A 16,943-nucleotide genomic window follows, 5' to 3' on the forward strand; every position below is an offset into this window, starting at 1 on the left:
TGTTATTTCGGTTTTCTGTTGTCACTAATAGCAGCTTTGACTAACTAATTCATTGCTCCTTATTAGAGTGAATTAGCCTACTACTTTTGCTGTGTTCTTCTCTGCAGGCCATTAGCTTACTTTGGATGTTATGCACTTTAAACAGTGATGGGAATTATGAATAAATAAAAAGCCTGTGCATTGAAATCGACCCTCAAAAAATTGTTTGCAGCGGTTAAAGCATATCCCAGTTTATAGTTTTGTTTTGTTTTTTTTTTTTTTTGTTTTGTTTTTTTTACTTGACAAATATAGCAGTTAGTAGGCTAAATTAGTTCATCAGCGACCTTATGAGTAGCGACATATTCTATAAGAGTAGCTTATTTGGTCATGTAATATTGGTTTTCATCGCTAATGAATAAATCATTTTATTAAACGAAATGTGGATTTCTTGCCCTGCGCAACTACAAGAGAGTGGGGAAAAACGATACATTTATTTATAGGCACGTTGTGTAAATTATACGTTAATCTTATTGCAAAATATGAGCCCATGAATTCGGGCTATTTCATCCTTAAGAGTTTGGTCACTAAGGTAATGGCACAGCATGAAGAAGATGGAAAAGAAAGAAAAAAAACTTTAAACTTTCCTAGGCGGCACCAAGAGAGGTAAATTCGACTAATGATGATAGAACCAACAAACATTTGCCGTTTGTGCTTGATTAGCCATTAATTTTCTGCCAGTTTACTCATCAACAGTTGCAAGGAATTGCACAGATCCTTTACTTAAATTAAAGTAGCACTGCCAGAATGTAAATAGTCCATTACAAGCAAACGTCCTGTGTTCAAAATCTCACTTGGGTTAGTAAACCGAGGTAAAACAGCCAGAGTGTTCAGAGTAAAACTAATTTTGCTGTTAAAGGATCCTTACATCCTTGGCTAACATAGGCCTATATTGCCCAATAGCCTTTTACATAAAGAGACTGTTTATACTACATCATTGTGAAACGCATTTTACCGTTGCAGCTGGTCTTAATTACATTATATTGTGCTCTATTTAATCGATGTAGGCCTAATAAAAGCTTTAGAAAGATAGTCCAGTGGTTCCCAACCTTTGGTCTCCCTGGAAAGGGTCGCTAGATAAAGCTGATGGGTCGTGAGATTGTAAATGGAAGTTCTATGTATCAGGGTTTTTTTTTTTAAATAGACAAGTCTGTTTTCAATTTTTGCCAATCCCTTTCGCTCTTTGGATGCATTCATCTGTTTTTTTCCCGAAATACTGAAGGATTTTGTATTTCTTTCATTCTTAAACAACTTGGCAATTTTGGAGTCGGGTTGAGCTGCTCCCTTCTCACGCCTGAAATCTGAAAGGGGCCATAACTTAATTTTAAGGCTGGAAAGATTGTCAGCCACTGGTTTGAACTCGGAGAAACACGTTATAGGCCTATGTTTACTCTTATCTGATAAATAATATATAAATATCCCATAAATACCCGATAAACACCATTAATTAGTCTCTTTCTGTTGACATGTTGCATAGAAATTGAAATAGGCTACTTAATTGAAATACTAAATAAGAAAGTTCGCAGCCTTGTGCATGATTAATATTATATCGTTATATTTCCTGTTGCGTATTAAACATTTGAGAATCGGGTGCTACCTTATGTAAAACAAGTTTTTTTTGTGTGATTTTAAAAGAGAAAAGTAAAATCCAGTGGGAAACAGATATGATGGGACGTCAGCGTTGAGTCGGGTCGGTCCGGTTGGATTTGTTTTTGTTGTGGCAGCGCCCCCTGTCGTCCATCACCCGGAAGTGACAGGTTATTTTGAATCAGCTCCGTCCCTTGAGGGTGGCTTTTGCGCCTGCGCAGCCAGTAGAACAAGATGGCGGAGAGTGCGGAACTGAAGGTAAAGCAAACCCCTACATTAGCTTGACAAATAGACGTTTCACACAGCAAGATTTGAATTTCAAAGCATACCACCATCGATACCTGACAGTAGATACCCAAGAAGCATTGTTATCAAGGCATTTAATAAGATAACAGATAAGCGGAGGAGGCTAGACAGATTGTTAGCTGCTGGCTAGCTCGTTAGCATTAGCTTTGTTATTGTTGCCGACTCTGCGTTAGGCTGTCCCTGCTGAGCCGCTCACCTGCAGATAAGGCCACATATCTCTTTTGGGAAAAGACGAACGCCACACTCACGGCAGCGTTTTGAGCCCGGCGGTGCTGTAGCGTGAAACATCTGACAGTACCGGGAGTTCACCGGCGAACTGCGGCGTCTGTTAAAAAAAAAAAATGGGCTCTGTCTATTCCCTGGATGGCAAGCCATGTTTAGCTTTCATGAATGGTAGCGATGTTTGTGACCAACTCTGATGAAAATCTCTGGAATATAGTTATTGTCCACAGCCTGGGTGCGTGGGCCCACTGTCCTAACACATGGCCTAAAGTGGGAAATGTTAAAGTAAGTGTCTGAGTCAAAGCACACCAGCAGCTTTCTGGCGCCGTTATCTTGCCTCCTTTTCACTCGCTATCTTACGATCGGCGACTATTTATTAGTAAACAGACACAAAATAATTTAGGCTTGATCGTGTCATTTCTTCGTTTTCATTTGCACTACTGACACCGAGGCTGCTTTTTGACCTTAAAATACAAAGAACAAATGTGAGTGTCCCACAGTTATAACATATTTACATACACAGATATAAGCTCTCACCTCATCTATTAATTATATGTAAATGTGCTATTTTTGTCTGGTATGCAGCCATCAGTCGTTTGGCATTGATATATGCTAATACGTTTCATTATTTCAGATTTTGTTGTTGTGTTTTTGCCGTTGTGTGCCAACAAGTGTTTCTTTTGTGTGTGGTTTCTTTACACGTTTTATCAGGTACTCAAAGTTGGGTGACCATGCCATTATTACATATTGGGTGGACTGTGAGACATGATAGTTGTTATAACATGAATTTATCATTGGTGTTATGGTACACGCAGATGTGTAATACAAGGCTTGTAGCTTTGCTTTGATCTTATTGCATTATACTGAATGATATTTATTAGTTATTGTTTAAATTGCATTTACAAGTTTCAGTTTTTTTAAGCTCACGCTGCAAAACGAAAACATCCTTTTATAGTTTATTGCGATGAAATGCATCGCACTGCACTTGCTGTATGAATTTGCATTTATTTGACATAAGGGTTAAGTAAAGTGTTATGGTGTTTTATAAATACAGGCTTTCAAAAGCTGTATGGAGTGTTTGAAAGTTGAAGTCTCTGCTTTTAGCCACTGGACTATCTTTGAGTGGCTGTATTAGTATATTGGATGATGGAGTTCATGCTGTTGGTCTTTAATCGGAGTAGTTCTGGCATAAAAGCCTAAGAAACTGTTACAATACAACTTCTCCAAGCATATCACAAAAATTCCATGCAATGGGCCTTGGCAATTTGCAAGACAGTAATAGGATTTGAAGGAACCAGGCAAGCTAAACTGGAAATTTTAAGAAATTAATAATGTTTCTCAGAATTTGTTAACATTAGGGTCAGAAAATGCATGTTCTATGGTGTAATAGGCCATCTTTCCTGCTCTTCATTTTTCACCAGCAAATGGTAATGAGCCTTCGAGTTTCTGAGCTCCAGGTGTTGTTGGGGTATGCTGGGCGAAATAAGCACGGACGCAAGCATGAACTTTTGACCAAAGCCCTCCACCTACTCAAAGCTGGTTGCAGTCCTGCAGTGCAGATGAAGATCAAAGAGCTCTACAGACGGCGTTTCCCAACCAAAATGGTTTCACCAGTGGACCTTGCCCTGCCTAGTGTTCATTCTGCCTCCAGTCTGCCCGCTGGCCTTGCCCAACTGGGATTTGACAGCCACGGTGCCCCATCGCCTCTGCTGCCTGTTTCTTTACTTGGGCCTAAGCATGAGCTGACTCTGCCTCATCTTCCTTCTGGGCTCCACCCTGTACACCCTGATGTGAAGCTGCAGAGACTGCCATTCTATGATGTGTTGGATGAGCTCATTAAACCAACCAGCCTGGGTGAGTCCATCAATCCTTGCTCAGCTATGTATGTATAAACTTAAACATGTTTTGGTGTTACAGTGCAGAGGTCATGACTTGTGAAAAGCATCCCCAGTAAAAATTCAATATGAGATGACACAAGTGACTAGTAATTTTTTTAGGTTAAGTCTCTGAATTAAATTTTCTGTTTCTGATCTCTTTTTCGTAGCCTCAGACAACAGTCAACGGTTTCAGGAGGCGTGTTTTGCCTTCGCATTAACACCACAGCAAGTTCAACAGATCAGCAGCTCCATGTAAGTGAGAAAGAACTCCGATGTCAACTGCCTTCTGCAGTCAAAGGAGATGAATCTTTAGCTACCAAACCCTTTTACTTTACATGATTTAGGAAACAGGTGTTGTTTGAAACAGTAAGCAATCAAGATGGGCCATGTTATAAGTTATTAAATGTGATATTCTGATCGGTCTGATCTGACTTTTTTTTTTTTTTTTTTTGTAGGGACATATCTGGAAACAAATGTGACTTTACAGTTCAAGTCCAGTTAAGGTATGTCTACATTTTACTTTGAAGCATAAAAACTTTCTATTTTAATGATGATGTACATTTGTTGCGAAGAAATCGGGTGTCTGTTTTCAGCTGCTCTTGGTTTTGAAGCAACTACAAAATCCATGTCATCCATGGATCCATGTGCTTTGTGCATTGTAGAAATGTCCCAGAATACATTTAATGATAAATGACAAATGAATGTGATTGGCAGGTCCACAGCTCAAAACGAGTTTTGAGCTGTGGACCGAGTGTTTCCTGGATGCACATGCACAGGTTTTAACTCACATTCAACTTGAGTCTTTTTTTCTTTTTTTTTTAAGTAAACACAAGTGTTTCACTGTGGGCTTATTGACTATACAATGACTTAAAATATTATTCAAAGCAGTGGTGGGTTTATCATCTTAATGTTAAAAATTTGGAGTTAAATTCCAGGATTATAGTCTCTGATAGTTAACATGGAGCAAATCTAACTTTTTGGCACTATTTTAACCTGAGTAACACCCAAAACTGGTTTTAGTCTCTGCAGTATTAAGTATTCACTGTTTGGATGAATGCCATCCTTTAAGAAATGCTCTCCTATATATCATAGATGGAGATGGCTGTACTTGACACAACTGAAATGGTAAAATAAGCAAGCAAGCCAACCTTTTTGTGAAAGTGGCAACAGAAACAAATTACTTGTGACATTCTTCTCCTTATGAAATCTATTCTCTTCATTTTTAGATTTTGTTTATCAGAGACAAGCTGTCCCCAGGAGGATCATTTCCCCCCTAATCTGTGTGTTAAAGTGAACAGCAAACCCTGTAATCTCCCAGTGAGTCCAGACAGCCTGCTGTTAATCTATTTTTCCATATTTTTAGTATATCACACCAGTTAGTGACAATAAAAGCCACTGATGTTTGATGTTTTGTTTGCAGGGATATCTTCCTCCTACCAAAAATGGAGTTGAACCAAAAAGGCCCAGCCGTCCCATTAACATAACCTCTCTTGTCCGACTGTCCACCACAGTCCCCAACACAATTGTGGTGTCGTGGACCTCAGAAATTGGGAGGGTAAGGATATCCAAATTAATCGACTTTTTCCAAGGTTTTCTGGAACAGCACTAGTGGTTGATCCACGTGACCTCAGCGGGACCTTTCCCTTTTTTTATTTGTCTTGTCAGAGTTTTTCCATGGCTGTTTATTTGGTAAGACAACAGTCTTCTGCAGTGTTGTTGCAAAGACTACGGGCCAAAGGAATCAGGAACCCCGACCATTCGAGAGCCCTGAGTAAGTACTTGATTTTTGTAGTGAAATCGTGATTTGTTTTAACGTTGCATTTGTGAGGGGGTAGAAGGGAATGGAAAAATGGGTTAGGTAAATAAATAATATAATAAAGTGACTCTTTTCTTATATTAGTTTCTTTATATTTTTTTTTTACTCCTGTTTATATACGCTTTGACATTTAGAAATTCTATTTCTTTGTAAGTAAGCTGTGGCCTGTGTGTGTTAATCAGTTCTGAGGTAGTTTGGGATCTTATTAAATAGATCAACGTATTGCTAACTTTTTTTTTTATTTATTTTTTTTTAAGTAGTGTTAATGCCATATAAAGTATTTGTATCTTGCTTTTCCTCTCACAGTCAAAGAGAAACTGACCGCTGATCCAGAGAGTGAGATCGCCACTACCAGTCTACGAGTGTCACTCCTTTGTCCTGTGAGTACTATTCTCCATTATACTGTTTAATAAAAAGCTTTTGTTATTGCAGTAATAGCCCAGAACTCTATGTTAATGTGCAGAGGGGCGAAAATTAAAAAGTTGTCAGGGGACTGATCTTGTAGTGCATTACATTTTAGTGGTATTTTTTGTAGTATGAGAAGTGACATTTACCTTGTATGTTCTTTGTTTTTGCTTTAAAGCTGGGGAAGATGAGGCTGACGATCCCTTGCAGAGCAATGACATGCTCACACCTCCAATGCTTTGATGCTACACTTTATATCCAAATGAATGAGAAGAAGCCGACCTGGGTTTGCCCAGTCTGTGACAAGAAGGCACCCTATGAACACCTCATTATTGATGGGTGAGTACATTACTGCTTCATATTTTGTATGATTTGTCTTCGATATTGTATGACTGAAATATGTACTAGAATGTAAAGTCTGAATCAAATGGTTTTGTTTTGGGTAATTTCAAGCAAAAATCTGTAATTAGTGTTTGGATGGAGCGTGCGTGAGTGTAGTCAGAGATTCTCTCTTTTGTGTGCTTTTTATGAGATTGTGCCAATTGTCAGGGATCCAGCAAAAACATACAGTGCCTTAACAAGTCGAATACCATTCAAATTCTGAGGCAATGCAATTTGATATGACACATTCCTGGTCAGTTACGTTCTAAGCAGATAATACAGTTAGTCTGAAAAATAAAAATAAAAATCATCGATGCTACAAAAACTTTCTAGAGATGTAGAATCCGCCTTTACTATGTGTAAAGCAATATGGAGCCTACATTCAAACATTAGGCCTCCTGAATTATTTTAATTGCCTTGTGGACTATTGTAGTCCCTGCTAACTAAGAGCTCTACCCATTTTTTAAGACAGTGCTGTTTTAGTTCTGAACATCATGACAAGAAATGTTCTGAAAAATTCTGAAGTTGTAAAGATGTATACGGTTTTCACAGTTGTGATGAAACGTTATTTTCACAGGTTATTCATGGAAATCTTGAATAGCTGTTCTGACTGTGATGAAATCCAATTTAAAGAAGATGGAAGCTGGTCACCCATGAGATCAAAGAAAGAGGTGCAGGAGGTGTCCTCTGCTTACAATGGTGTAGACAGTGGTAAGTGGCATACAGGTTTCAGTCTTTCTGTTCTGCTCTAGATTATGAACAGTTGGCGGAGTAACATTTATTTATTTATTTGTTGTTAGATTCATCTCGGACAGATGCGCATGAAAGCAAACGCGGATCATACAATGACAACAACAAGAAGGTTGATGTGATAGACCTGACACTGGATAGCTCTTCAGAGGAGGAACTTGACGATGAGCCACCTCCTAAAAGGGCCTGTCCTTCACTGTCGCCTGTCTCTCCACCTGCAAACAAGGGGTCAGTCAAAAAATCCTACACAGGAAGTAGGGCTATGCAATCTGGCTTGTGGGCATTTGTACATACATGCCAATGAAAACTTTTTAATGGGAACAGTATTATTAGCAATAATAAATCAATGAATTAATGTCAAAACAATCAAATAGTGTCTTGACACTGACAGCAGTATAAGCCATCTCTTGTGCATTCACACCCCATCAGGAAGTCAGATTAGCTTTTCTGAGTCACAATTTTTTTCACTAACTTGGCATACTTATTTTCTTCTCAGAGTACTGAACTTACACAGCCAGGCCTCACCTGTGACCAGAGCTCCCAGCATGCCCCCTATGGAGACCAGCTACATTCCTCCTCCTCCACCTCTTATCCAGGACTACCGCCACTATTACCACACAGCTAGTGACCTTCCAGGTAGACCTGCCATCTGCCTTAAAACATTAGTACAATCATGACGTGGTCATATTATGTTAAAAAGTAATTGTAAAAAGTGAAGTACACTGTAAAGATTAGGTGACAAAACTGTAAAAAATTTGTATAAAAATGTGTGAAACTCTTTCAGTCTGATTTAGCTGAATCACACTCTACAACTCTATGGCAGGTGTGGAAGATGAGGTGGAGAGTGATAATTATTCTCTGTGTCAATAAAATGAAAGTTCTGGACAGATTTCAACGCAAGTGTTTGGTACTTGTCAATAGCCTAGTTGTTATAACAAGATGAAATAAATGGACTGACTCTCCTTCCTTCTTTTCTAGATCTAAATTTCTTCTCCTTCCTCCAAGGCGACAATCAGGTATAATCTCTGAGAAATCTGGGGTTTAAGCCTAGGTTTACTTGGATTTACAAACAATAGATTTCAGTGACAAATATTTTATGTATTTCATAAGTTGTGTCAAAAGGTTTCTGAGTGAGTTTAGCAAGCAGATAATGTCTGGCATCATGCACCATCTGCATATTGAAGTGCATTCATTTCCAACCATCCAAGCCTTTATTATTTTATGTGATAAAACACATTTAACTCCAATGTAATTAGATATATTTCTATTTATTGCAGTTGCACAAACCAAATACTAAGGCGCTGTCCTTTTTTTTGTAGTCCTGAGTCAAATACAGTCTGGGTCCTTTGTCACATATAATACCCTCTTTCTCAGAAGTATGCTCTACAGAAGACATTTGTGATGCAACGAATGATTTTATAAATACTGACAAATAACTGAGATGCACAGAACTTCAATATCTTTGACCCTTCACACATTTTACAAATAGCTAAATGCTTGGTGAATTACCTCTAAACCAAAGATATAATCTAAAATGAAGGTTTTTCTCTCCTTTCTGTGTGTGTATTTAGGATGTTTTGTGAATACACCCCTGAAACAAAGTGGGTAGCATCATACTACGGCATAAACTTGGCTCTTGCTTAAGTGTCACTCTTCTCTGTTCCATTAGCATTACAACATGGTGATGGCTGCTGCAGCTGCTGCATCGGCGTCTGCCTCAGAAGACCACAATGTACTCCTCAACCGTTTCTTGCCCTATGGCTCCTCTCAGATGTTACGGGAGCAGCCGGGAACCCCCGGGAGCAGCACACTAGCAGCCACCAATGGAGGTAGCAACAGTGGCAGCACCAGTAGTTTGGTATCTTCCAGCAGTCTGCGGGACCGTGACAAAGACAGAGAGCGAGACAGAGACAGGGACAGCCACACCCTCTCAGGATTGTCAAGGTCCTCGGTGGAAGCAGCAGCAGCAGCCATTTATGGCTCCATATCTGACGTTATCTCTCTTGACTAGATCCACCCAGAACTGAAAGACAAGAGAGACCTCAAGAACAAGAGTTCTTTGTAAATAAGGAAGTGGAAGATGAAAGAATACAGTCCTATGTACAGAGAGGAAAATCTATTTTCAATTTTACTTATCATATGTATATAAACTTAGGACGCTTCTTGTCCGGTGAGTTACTTCAGTTGATATTTTTCTGTGAATACTGAAGACTTTTTCACACCTCTTCATGTGGTCCTTTGATTATATTGTACCTTTTGTACCTGGTTTTTACAGTTTTATTTCGATATTCCATGTCGATGGCATTATTTCAGTATGTTGTGTTGCACAGAACCCAATGAGTTGACACCTTATGGAACATAATATTTAGAATATAAAAGAAAATGGGCATTGTTATAAATGTACAAAAGGCAAGTTACAGCAAAACCGGAAAATGTGTAACAGTTGCTTTATTTTCTGAATGGCAGAAATGTCTGGCTGGTTTTTCCATCACTGTAGATTTTTCTGTAAGACATTCATGCTGTGGTCATTGTTTTTAAAGAATTATTTATGATAAGTTATGTTGGATGTAAGCTGTTTTTTTTTTTTTTTTTAATATTAAGAAGCATTCCCTATGCCTCTAGGAACTATTGCCACTATTAATTGCAGGAGCAGATGCTACATCCCTCTGTTGTCATAACTGCCCTCTTTCTCTTGTCCTTTCAGTGGAATCATGTGAACATTTAAGAGTTCAGAATGTAGTTAAAATGTTTAAAATTTGTAATTAAGACAGTATTGCAAGATCAGGATTTTACATTATGATTGAATGGCATTTGTCCAGAAAGCAACCTTCCTCCCGTCATGTAACACAATTGGGTCTTTATTCACAACAAAGATTTGCAAGATATTGTGAATTTTTCTTTTAAAGAACACGTTATGTTGTATATAACATAAAAAATATACAGACTGACAGAAAACTACTGTAAAGTGGCCAGTCGACATCAACAAATTTCTGCTCCACTTTGAAGACAAGGCTAGCTTCTAGTCCACTTGAAGCATTTATTTAATTGAAAGGCTTAAGAAGTGTTCAGTGAGAGTGTGGCTTCGTAACATTTCATGATATCGTTTTGTTTGATTTTAGCACTTGCATTTTTATATAAAAGTTACATGGAGCAGTAAAGCATTCACATTCGCAGTAAAAACCTCAAGAGTAGTTTTCAGCTTTGCATGTCTCTGCGAACTTACCTGAAGGCTCACCTGTTTGAGTGCTATGTTGGTCCCTAATGACTTCACTGGACGCATAGCCTTTTTTTGTCAGTAAATGTATTTGCAACTGCCTTTTAAGATGACTGTGATAGCTTAGTCCTTGAGTGTATCACAACATGCATTTTGGCCCAGAAGTAAGAACCATTGAAGTTATTATAGATACCTCCCCCTCCCTTTATTTCTCTCGATTTGTTCTTACAATTAGGATTATTTATTATCATATATATTTCCAGCATTTGTTTGATTCGTGAATATGCATTGCTGTCATTGTATGTGATATTTCTTTTGTAATTATATAATTAATGCTATTTAAAAATGTCATTGTTGCTTGACATACATTGTAACATTTTTTTTTTTGTTTTTCTGTCCGTTTTACTATCAGATGATGTCAATAACTCAATAGAGGCTTTGATCACTTTGAACCGCTACAAGGTCTACTGTGCTGTTTGATATTTGTAAGAATTAAACAGATATTAAGAAAGTGTATCTTTGTAGTTGGTCTAAAGAAAGATTTTTAATTGTTAGTTGTTCTTTTAAAGACTTCAATATGACTCATGTTTCAGTGGAGGTATCAGGATTATCACAAGAAAAAAGTCCTATCTTTCCAAAAAGAAGCTTTGCATCTTCTTTCTCCAGAAGATAATTAGCCAATGTGTTTTCTTGTTTCCACTTTAGAATATGAAGTTTAACAGAATTTTTAAAAAGCTTCTGCAGACATGAAAAAGCTCCCTGCTGCTGCTCTGTATGACAATCCTCATGAATGAAATAGCAATGAGGAATCTTTAAAAGCGCTTTACAAATTAATTTTGTGGTCCCATTTATAATTATAGATAAACTAATACAACATTAATTGCCAGTCAATAATTATTATATATAATTTATTAATCATGTAAATGTTATTTCAGTGTAATAGCGAATGTATTAGTATATTGACTTATTTACCGTCATCTGTCTTTTGTGAAATACTGACCTATTTTTGAAGATTTGGTCTGATGATTACGCTGCATGAGCAGAGGTACATGCGCACTATTTACAAAGAATAGGGTGCTGCTACATGAAGTGGTAAACTGATCAGTAAGTGTTTCCCTACAGGGAGGTGCTCCTGTGTGTTTGGCTCATACATTTTTGAAGATTATATAACCACCAACTGTAAGGGTGGCTGCTGTCTAGTTGGGGTCAAACCTGACTAGACTAGACAGCAGGCATCCATGACACCCTAACCCGGTGTCATGGATGCCTGGATCCCCACTCAGCTCCCCCCAACCCCGACCCTCCAAAATGTACCTATCAGGAGGAACAATTAAGTAATTAGGTCAAAAGCATTATTTCAAGATTGATGTTTAATTTTAATCATTGAGATATGCCATTTACATGGAATAAAATCCCATAGATAATAGATAATTCTAAATAATAAATATCATAAATAAACACACAGTAGAGAGGTATCTGAGTGCGAGGTGTCAACATTTGTACAGGCCTTGGAGGATTTTCTCGTTCCTCTCCGTGCAGATGGTCCAGACTGATCAGGGCTGATCTGAGCTGGGCGGCCTCACAAGTCCCCCCGAGGTGCGTCTTTAGTCGCGGGATTAATACGTCACCGCGTTGGTCATGACGTTTACAGAGAGCGGCGCCGTTTCGGACTGGAATGGGAGCTGGCGATTTTTCCCATATTTTGATAGTTTAATCTGTGAATGGCGCCGAAACAGGACCCGAAACCCAAATTTCAAGAAGGTAACGAGCGTCGTGTTTCCTCCGGTTGGTCTGCGGCCTCGGGCGAAGCCGCGGCCGTTAGAAACGTTGGCTGGCTGTCGGTCACCGCCGCCATCGAGCAGCTCGCGCCGTTAGCTTTCATTGTTGTTGCTACCGACACACGAAAATACGGCAAAAAAATAGACCCGCAAAGTGTTAATGCACCGCTACATCTCCGTGGTCATAGTCTGCCCCCACGGCACATTGTACGGCGAGGCCCGGCGCTGCAGGAGCTCCGGCCGGACCGGGAGTCTGAGCGATGTTGTCTGCAGCTAGCTGAGAGCAGCGGACTCATTCATGCAGGGGCCGGTCCTCAGCGACACACCGCCGCCTCTCTGCCCTCATCCCTGCTAACGACTGCACCGGAAGGCCTTTGGTGGCATTTCAGGGCAATTAACCTTTTACGGGTAAAAAAGTAAATTAAAGTAAATTAAACCACGGACCCATCGTATCAGTATCTAACTGCGATAAAGACCGAGACTCCGCTTTTGTCTCTAAAAATGAAGTATCTCAGTCTCTTCGATTTAATGTTTTAATTTAAATCAGTAATGACTGTATTATAATAAAATTGGGAGTCAACCCAGTAAAGTAACTTTAAAGTGAGTCTAAATTGAGTATTACATTATTCAATAATAATGGAATTAATCATAAAGGCCCACCATCTATACAACAAGTGGAGTCTCGTCTCTAGTCTTACTTAACTATTTACATCTTGTTCTTATCCGCTTCAGTTGAAAGACGTTTGTGATAGTTGCTGATTTCAAGTCATTGTTTAAATTGAATTCACACCAAATGCGTCTTTTCAGGCCAGGCTACTCTAACCGATCAGTATGTCTCTGTGCAGGTAGTTTAGTTGGTTTCGCTATTTAGTTTTGTTGTATTTGTGGATTTCATTCATGCTGACTTTATTGCTCTCTTCAGGTGAAAGAGTGCTGTGTTTTCATGGGCCATTGCTCTACGAAGCTAAGGTAGGCTGCCAGAGTTAACCACACTCTTTTGATCCTCTTCTCAAGCTGTATCATTTTGTGAAAACTGTTTCTCTTTGCAGTGTGTTAAAATAAACATCAAGGACAAACAAATCAAATATTTTATTCATTACAGTGGATGGAATAAGAAGTAAGTAATTTTTTTCATATACATTAAAACTTTACGATTTCGACAGAAAAATTCTGATCAAGACTTGATTTTATTCTGTCTTCTTTCAGCTGGGACGAATGGGTTCCTGAAAGCAGAGTGCTTAAGTATGTGGACAGTAATCTGCAGAAACAGAAAGAGCTTCAGAGGGCAAATCAGTAAGTGAAGTCTGTGTTTTGTTTTGTTTTGTTTTTTTTCCCTTTAACTTATTATAGTGCCCATTAAAAATAACACGTTCAGAAAGAAAGAAAACTGTGTTGAAAACAACACAGTTGAACGTGTTATTTTTAATGGTGTTGAATGTTGAAAAACATGTTTTTCAACATAGAACAATGCATTATTGACAGCACTAATGAAAGACCAAATTACATCCAATACCTGAAATCTTCTGAACACAAACTTTGATATAAACAAGGTATTCTATATCATAGAATTTGTTTTATATTTTAAATCCAGAGACCATTATGTAGAAGGAAGAATGAGGGGTGCTGCGCCGAATAAGAAGATACCTGCTGCATCGCAGAAAAATGATGTGTGAGTGACAGCGGTTGTGAAGTCAGAATCTCATCAGTTTTAAGATGTTAAGATGTCCTATGTGTTTATAACACCTGTTTTTTGTTTCTCCCTTGTAGGAAAACCAAAAAGAACAAACAGAAGCGTAAGTACGCAAGAGAAGTTGTAACTGATCAAGACTATAAAAGCGTTGCTAGAATCCTAGCAGATTGTAGCAGTAATGTCAGACTAATCACTGTATTACTTCTATGATTCAAATAAGAATTAAGAATATTTCTATCTGCACAGCTCCTGGAGCAGGCGAAGGGACAAGTTCAGGAGGAGACCCGACTCACCCTCCCAGAAAGAAGAGGGCACGTGTTGACCCAACAGTTGAAAGTGTAAGTTCATGAATGTATTCAATTGCTTGGAGTAATTATTGTTCTTGTCTGTAGCTTCTTTCATTTTCTAATTAGTGTCAAATAATCCTGAGCCACCAATTTACTGAGTAAGATGTGTAACTATAGTTACCAAAAAAAAAAACAAACTTATTCGCATGTATTTATGCTTAAATATGATGCTGTCTTCTCAGGAGGAGACCTTCATAAATCGAGTGGAGGTAAAGGTAAAAATCCCAGAGGAGTTGAAACCATGGCTTGTGGATGACTGGGACCTGATAACACGACAAAAACAGGTGAGTAACAGTGGATTTAAATATTAAAGTAACTGCTGCAATTCTTTGATGAAAGGTAAAACGTGCAGCCACATACAATTTCTAAATTTTGTACATGGGAATGTGCTTGTTTGGTTCAAGCTCCAGATAATGTAACATGATGCTGGTGACAATCAGGACCAGAGGCTTTGTATCTTCAACTTTTCACAGATCTCTGCAAATGTTAAATGAAGTGATGAATTAAATCCTTGGGCAAATGCTTAACTTCAATGGCTATTATTCACTCCTGTAGTTTATGAAAGGGAGTTTGTTGTTGTTAATCACCAGTGATACTTTTTTTTACAGTTTCTTTTGTCAATATGTCATAGTATTGATATACATGTCCTGTTTTTGCTGTGTACAGCTTTTCCACTTACCTGCCAAAAAGAACGTTGATGCGGTCCTTGAAGATTATGCAAACTACAAGAAATCAAGAGGAAACTCTGACAGCAAGTAAAAATACATATTGTCGCATCACTCAGACATCCAAAGCCTGTCTTGAAATGCTGGTTTAACATGTAACCTTTTTTTTTTTTTCCCTTCATCACTTAGGGAGTTTGCTGTGAATGAGGTGGTTGCTGGTATCCGGGAATATTTCAACGTCATGCTGGGGACACAACTTCTCTACAAATTTGAGAGGCCACAGTATGCAGACATCCTGGCCAACCACCCAGATACGTCGATGTCTCAGATCTATGGCGCTCCTCATCTACTCAGACTCTTCGGTACAAACGCTGACACAGCATCACACAGTCACATTATTTGTTATACATAAAGCATATTAAATTCTGTTTATGTCAAAAAAATATATATGCTAATATAGAGTCACATTTTTAAAGACAGCATTAATAAATTCTGTATTGGTATCAGCCTCACAAACAATTCTTCTCATCCACAAAAGAGAAAACATTTACTGAACACTGAACTGTAGCTTCTCTTAAGTATCAGCACTGCAAACAGAGCATTCTGTCTCCGTCTTTAGTTTTTCCCAAGAATCCTAAAAAATAAAATAATCTGATAATATATAAAATAAGATTTCTGTTTTAAAACAAAAATCAGTAGTGTACGATTCAAGTCAAGCTTAATGAAGATGAGTGAGTGCTGTGCCATGTGTAGGAATTTATTGTTTTGTTTTGTTTTGAAAGTGAGAATTGGAGCCATGCTGGCGTACACTCCACTGGATGAGAAGAGCCTTGCACTGCTGCTCAGTTATCTACAAGACTTCCTCAAGTGAGTATTCAAGTCCTGACAGAAGGTGTGACTAAAACACGTATTGATTCATCTGCAGCCAAAATGAGTCAAATCTTCCTCCATTCTAGGTATCTTGTAAAGAACTCTGCCTCACTGTTTAATGCCAGTGACTATGAAGTTGCCCCCCCAGAATATCACCGCAAGGCTGTTTGAGGATTTTTTTTTTTATTATTATTATTATTATTATTTTTAAGAGCCTTTGCTGAAGTTTGAAGGTGACATTTTTACCTGTCGAAAGGATGGGATTTCACAAAAAGCCTTTGGAGAACGGATTGTGTGAGATCTGTCGCTTATTATCAAGGAAGAGCCAGAGCAAGATGTCACACGAATCCCTGGACAAATGTAATTTTCTTTCATGTGGAAAGCTGCTGAGTACGCTCTTCCTGTATTGGTATGTTTTTCAGTACCACCTTTTAGTTTCTATGATACTTGTTTCGTCTGGTATTTTCCAAGATCTCTTGAAAAGGAATTTCATCATGGTTATTTTCTTTGTTTTGTTTGTTTTCTGTTAGAAGTGGGCTAAAGTTGTATTGTCATCATTTTCTAATAAAAGACTTCATTCTATTATTATTGGTGTGCCTTTTTTGAGGAGAGGTATTTGCTCAATTAGCTATTTCTTGTCGTTCTATTCATCCACACTGAAATCAAATAGTTTAAATGTGTCTTGCTACCCTGCTCACCATGCTAGTAAATGTTAGGCTTATGGTCATTTTTTGTTATATTGGGCTTTTATTGTGAACTCTGTCGGGTTTACTTCCTGGGGTGTGGTTCATGCACTGAAACACATCAGCCTGCAGTTGCTGCGGGCTGGACCAAGTGATTAGAGGGGGGGGGTGGGGGGTAGAGAGTTTTGGTCAAGTATGGGATTTATTTAGTGTTTCATGAGTTGTTTGTGCATAAAGCTCATCCTGTATTAGTCTAGAGTCCAGTGTATGTTGATATTTGTATTGATTAATTGTAAAAGGGTGCGTTTGAAGTAGT

At 38.4% G+C, this 16,943-nt stretch overlaps 2 protein-coding genes across 5 annotated transcripts; both read left to right on the forward strand.

The window, feature by feature from the left end:
- Positions 1 to 1,838: 1,838 nt before the first annotated feature.
- Positions 1,839 to 11,117, forward strand: pias1b (protein inhibitor of activated STAT, 1b). 3 transcript variants are annotated; one of them, XM_029522378.1, is made up of 15 exons: positions 1,839 to 1,881; positions 3,573 to 4,005; positions 4,196 to 4,280; positions 4,484 to 4,531; positions 5,255 to 5,345; positions 5,449 to 5,583; positions 5,694 to 5,799; positions 6,151 to 6,224; positions 6,428 to 6,588; positions 7,208 to 7,338; positions 7,431 to 7,608; positions 7,877 to 8,016; positions 8,359 to 8,396; positions 9,050 to 9,255; positions 9,325 to 11,117. In XM_029522378.1, exons 1-15 carry the CDS (start codon positions 1,858 to 1,860, stop codon positions 9,389 to 9,391), a joined length of 1,917 nt encoding a protein of 638 aa, XP_029378238.1. In that variant the 5' UTR covers positions 1,839 to 1,857; the 3' UTR covers positions 9,392 to 11,117. The 3 variants fall into 3 exon arrangements, with proteins under 3 accessions (XP_029378238.1, XP_029378236.1, XP_029378237.1); XM_029522376.1 differs by having other exon boundaries at positions 7,208 to 7,341; positions 9,050 to 11,116; XM_029522377.1 differs by having other exon boundaries at positions 9,050 to 11,116.
- A 1,114-nt stretch (positions 11,118 to 12,231) lies between these two features.
- On the forward strand, positions 12,232 to 16,520 carry morf4l1 (mortality factor 4 like 1). 2 transcript variants are annotated; one of them, XM_029523066.1, is made up of 12 exons: positions 12,232 to 12,355; positions 13,295 to 13,341; positions 13,422 to 13,489; positions 13,579 to 13,665; positions 13,964 to 14,041; positions 14,140 to 14,165; positions 14,309 to 14,400; positions 14,592 to 14,693; positions 15,076 to 15,164; positions 15,264 to 15,436; positions 15,857 to 15,941; positions 16,031 to 16,520. In XM_029523066.1, the coding sequence occupies exons 1-12, from the start codon at positions 12,316 to 12,318 to the stop codon at positions 16,113 to 16,115; spliced, it is 972 nt and encodes a 323-aa protein (XP_029378926.1). In that variant the 5' UTR covers positions 12,232 to 12,315; the 3' UTR covers positions 16,116 to 16,520. The 2 variants fall into 2 exon arrangements, with proteins under 2 accessions (XP_029378926.1, XP_029378927.1); XM_029523067.1 differs by lacking the exon at positions 12,232 to 12,355 and adding an exon at positions 12,390 to 12,780.
- The last annotated feature ends 423 nt before the right edge of the window (positions 16,521 to 16,943 follow it).

Source organism: Echeneis naucrates, chromosome 16 (assembly GCF_900963305.1).
Source record: "Echeneis naucrates chromosome 16, fEcheNa1.1, whole genome shotgun sequence".
NCBI classification, from domain to species: Eukaryota; Metazoa; Chordata; class Actinopteri; order Carangiformes; family Echeneidae; genus Echeneis; species Echeneis naucrates.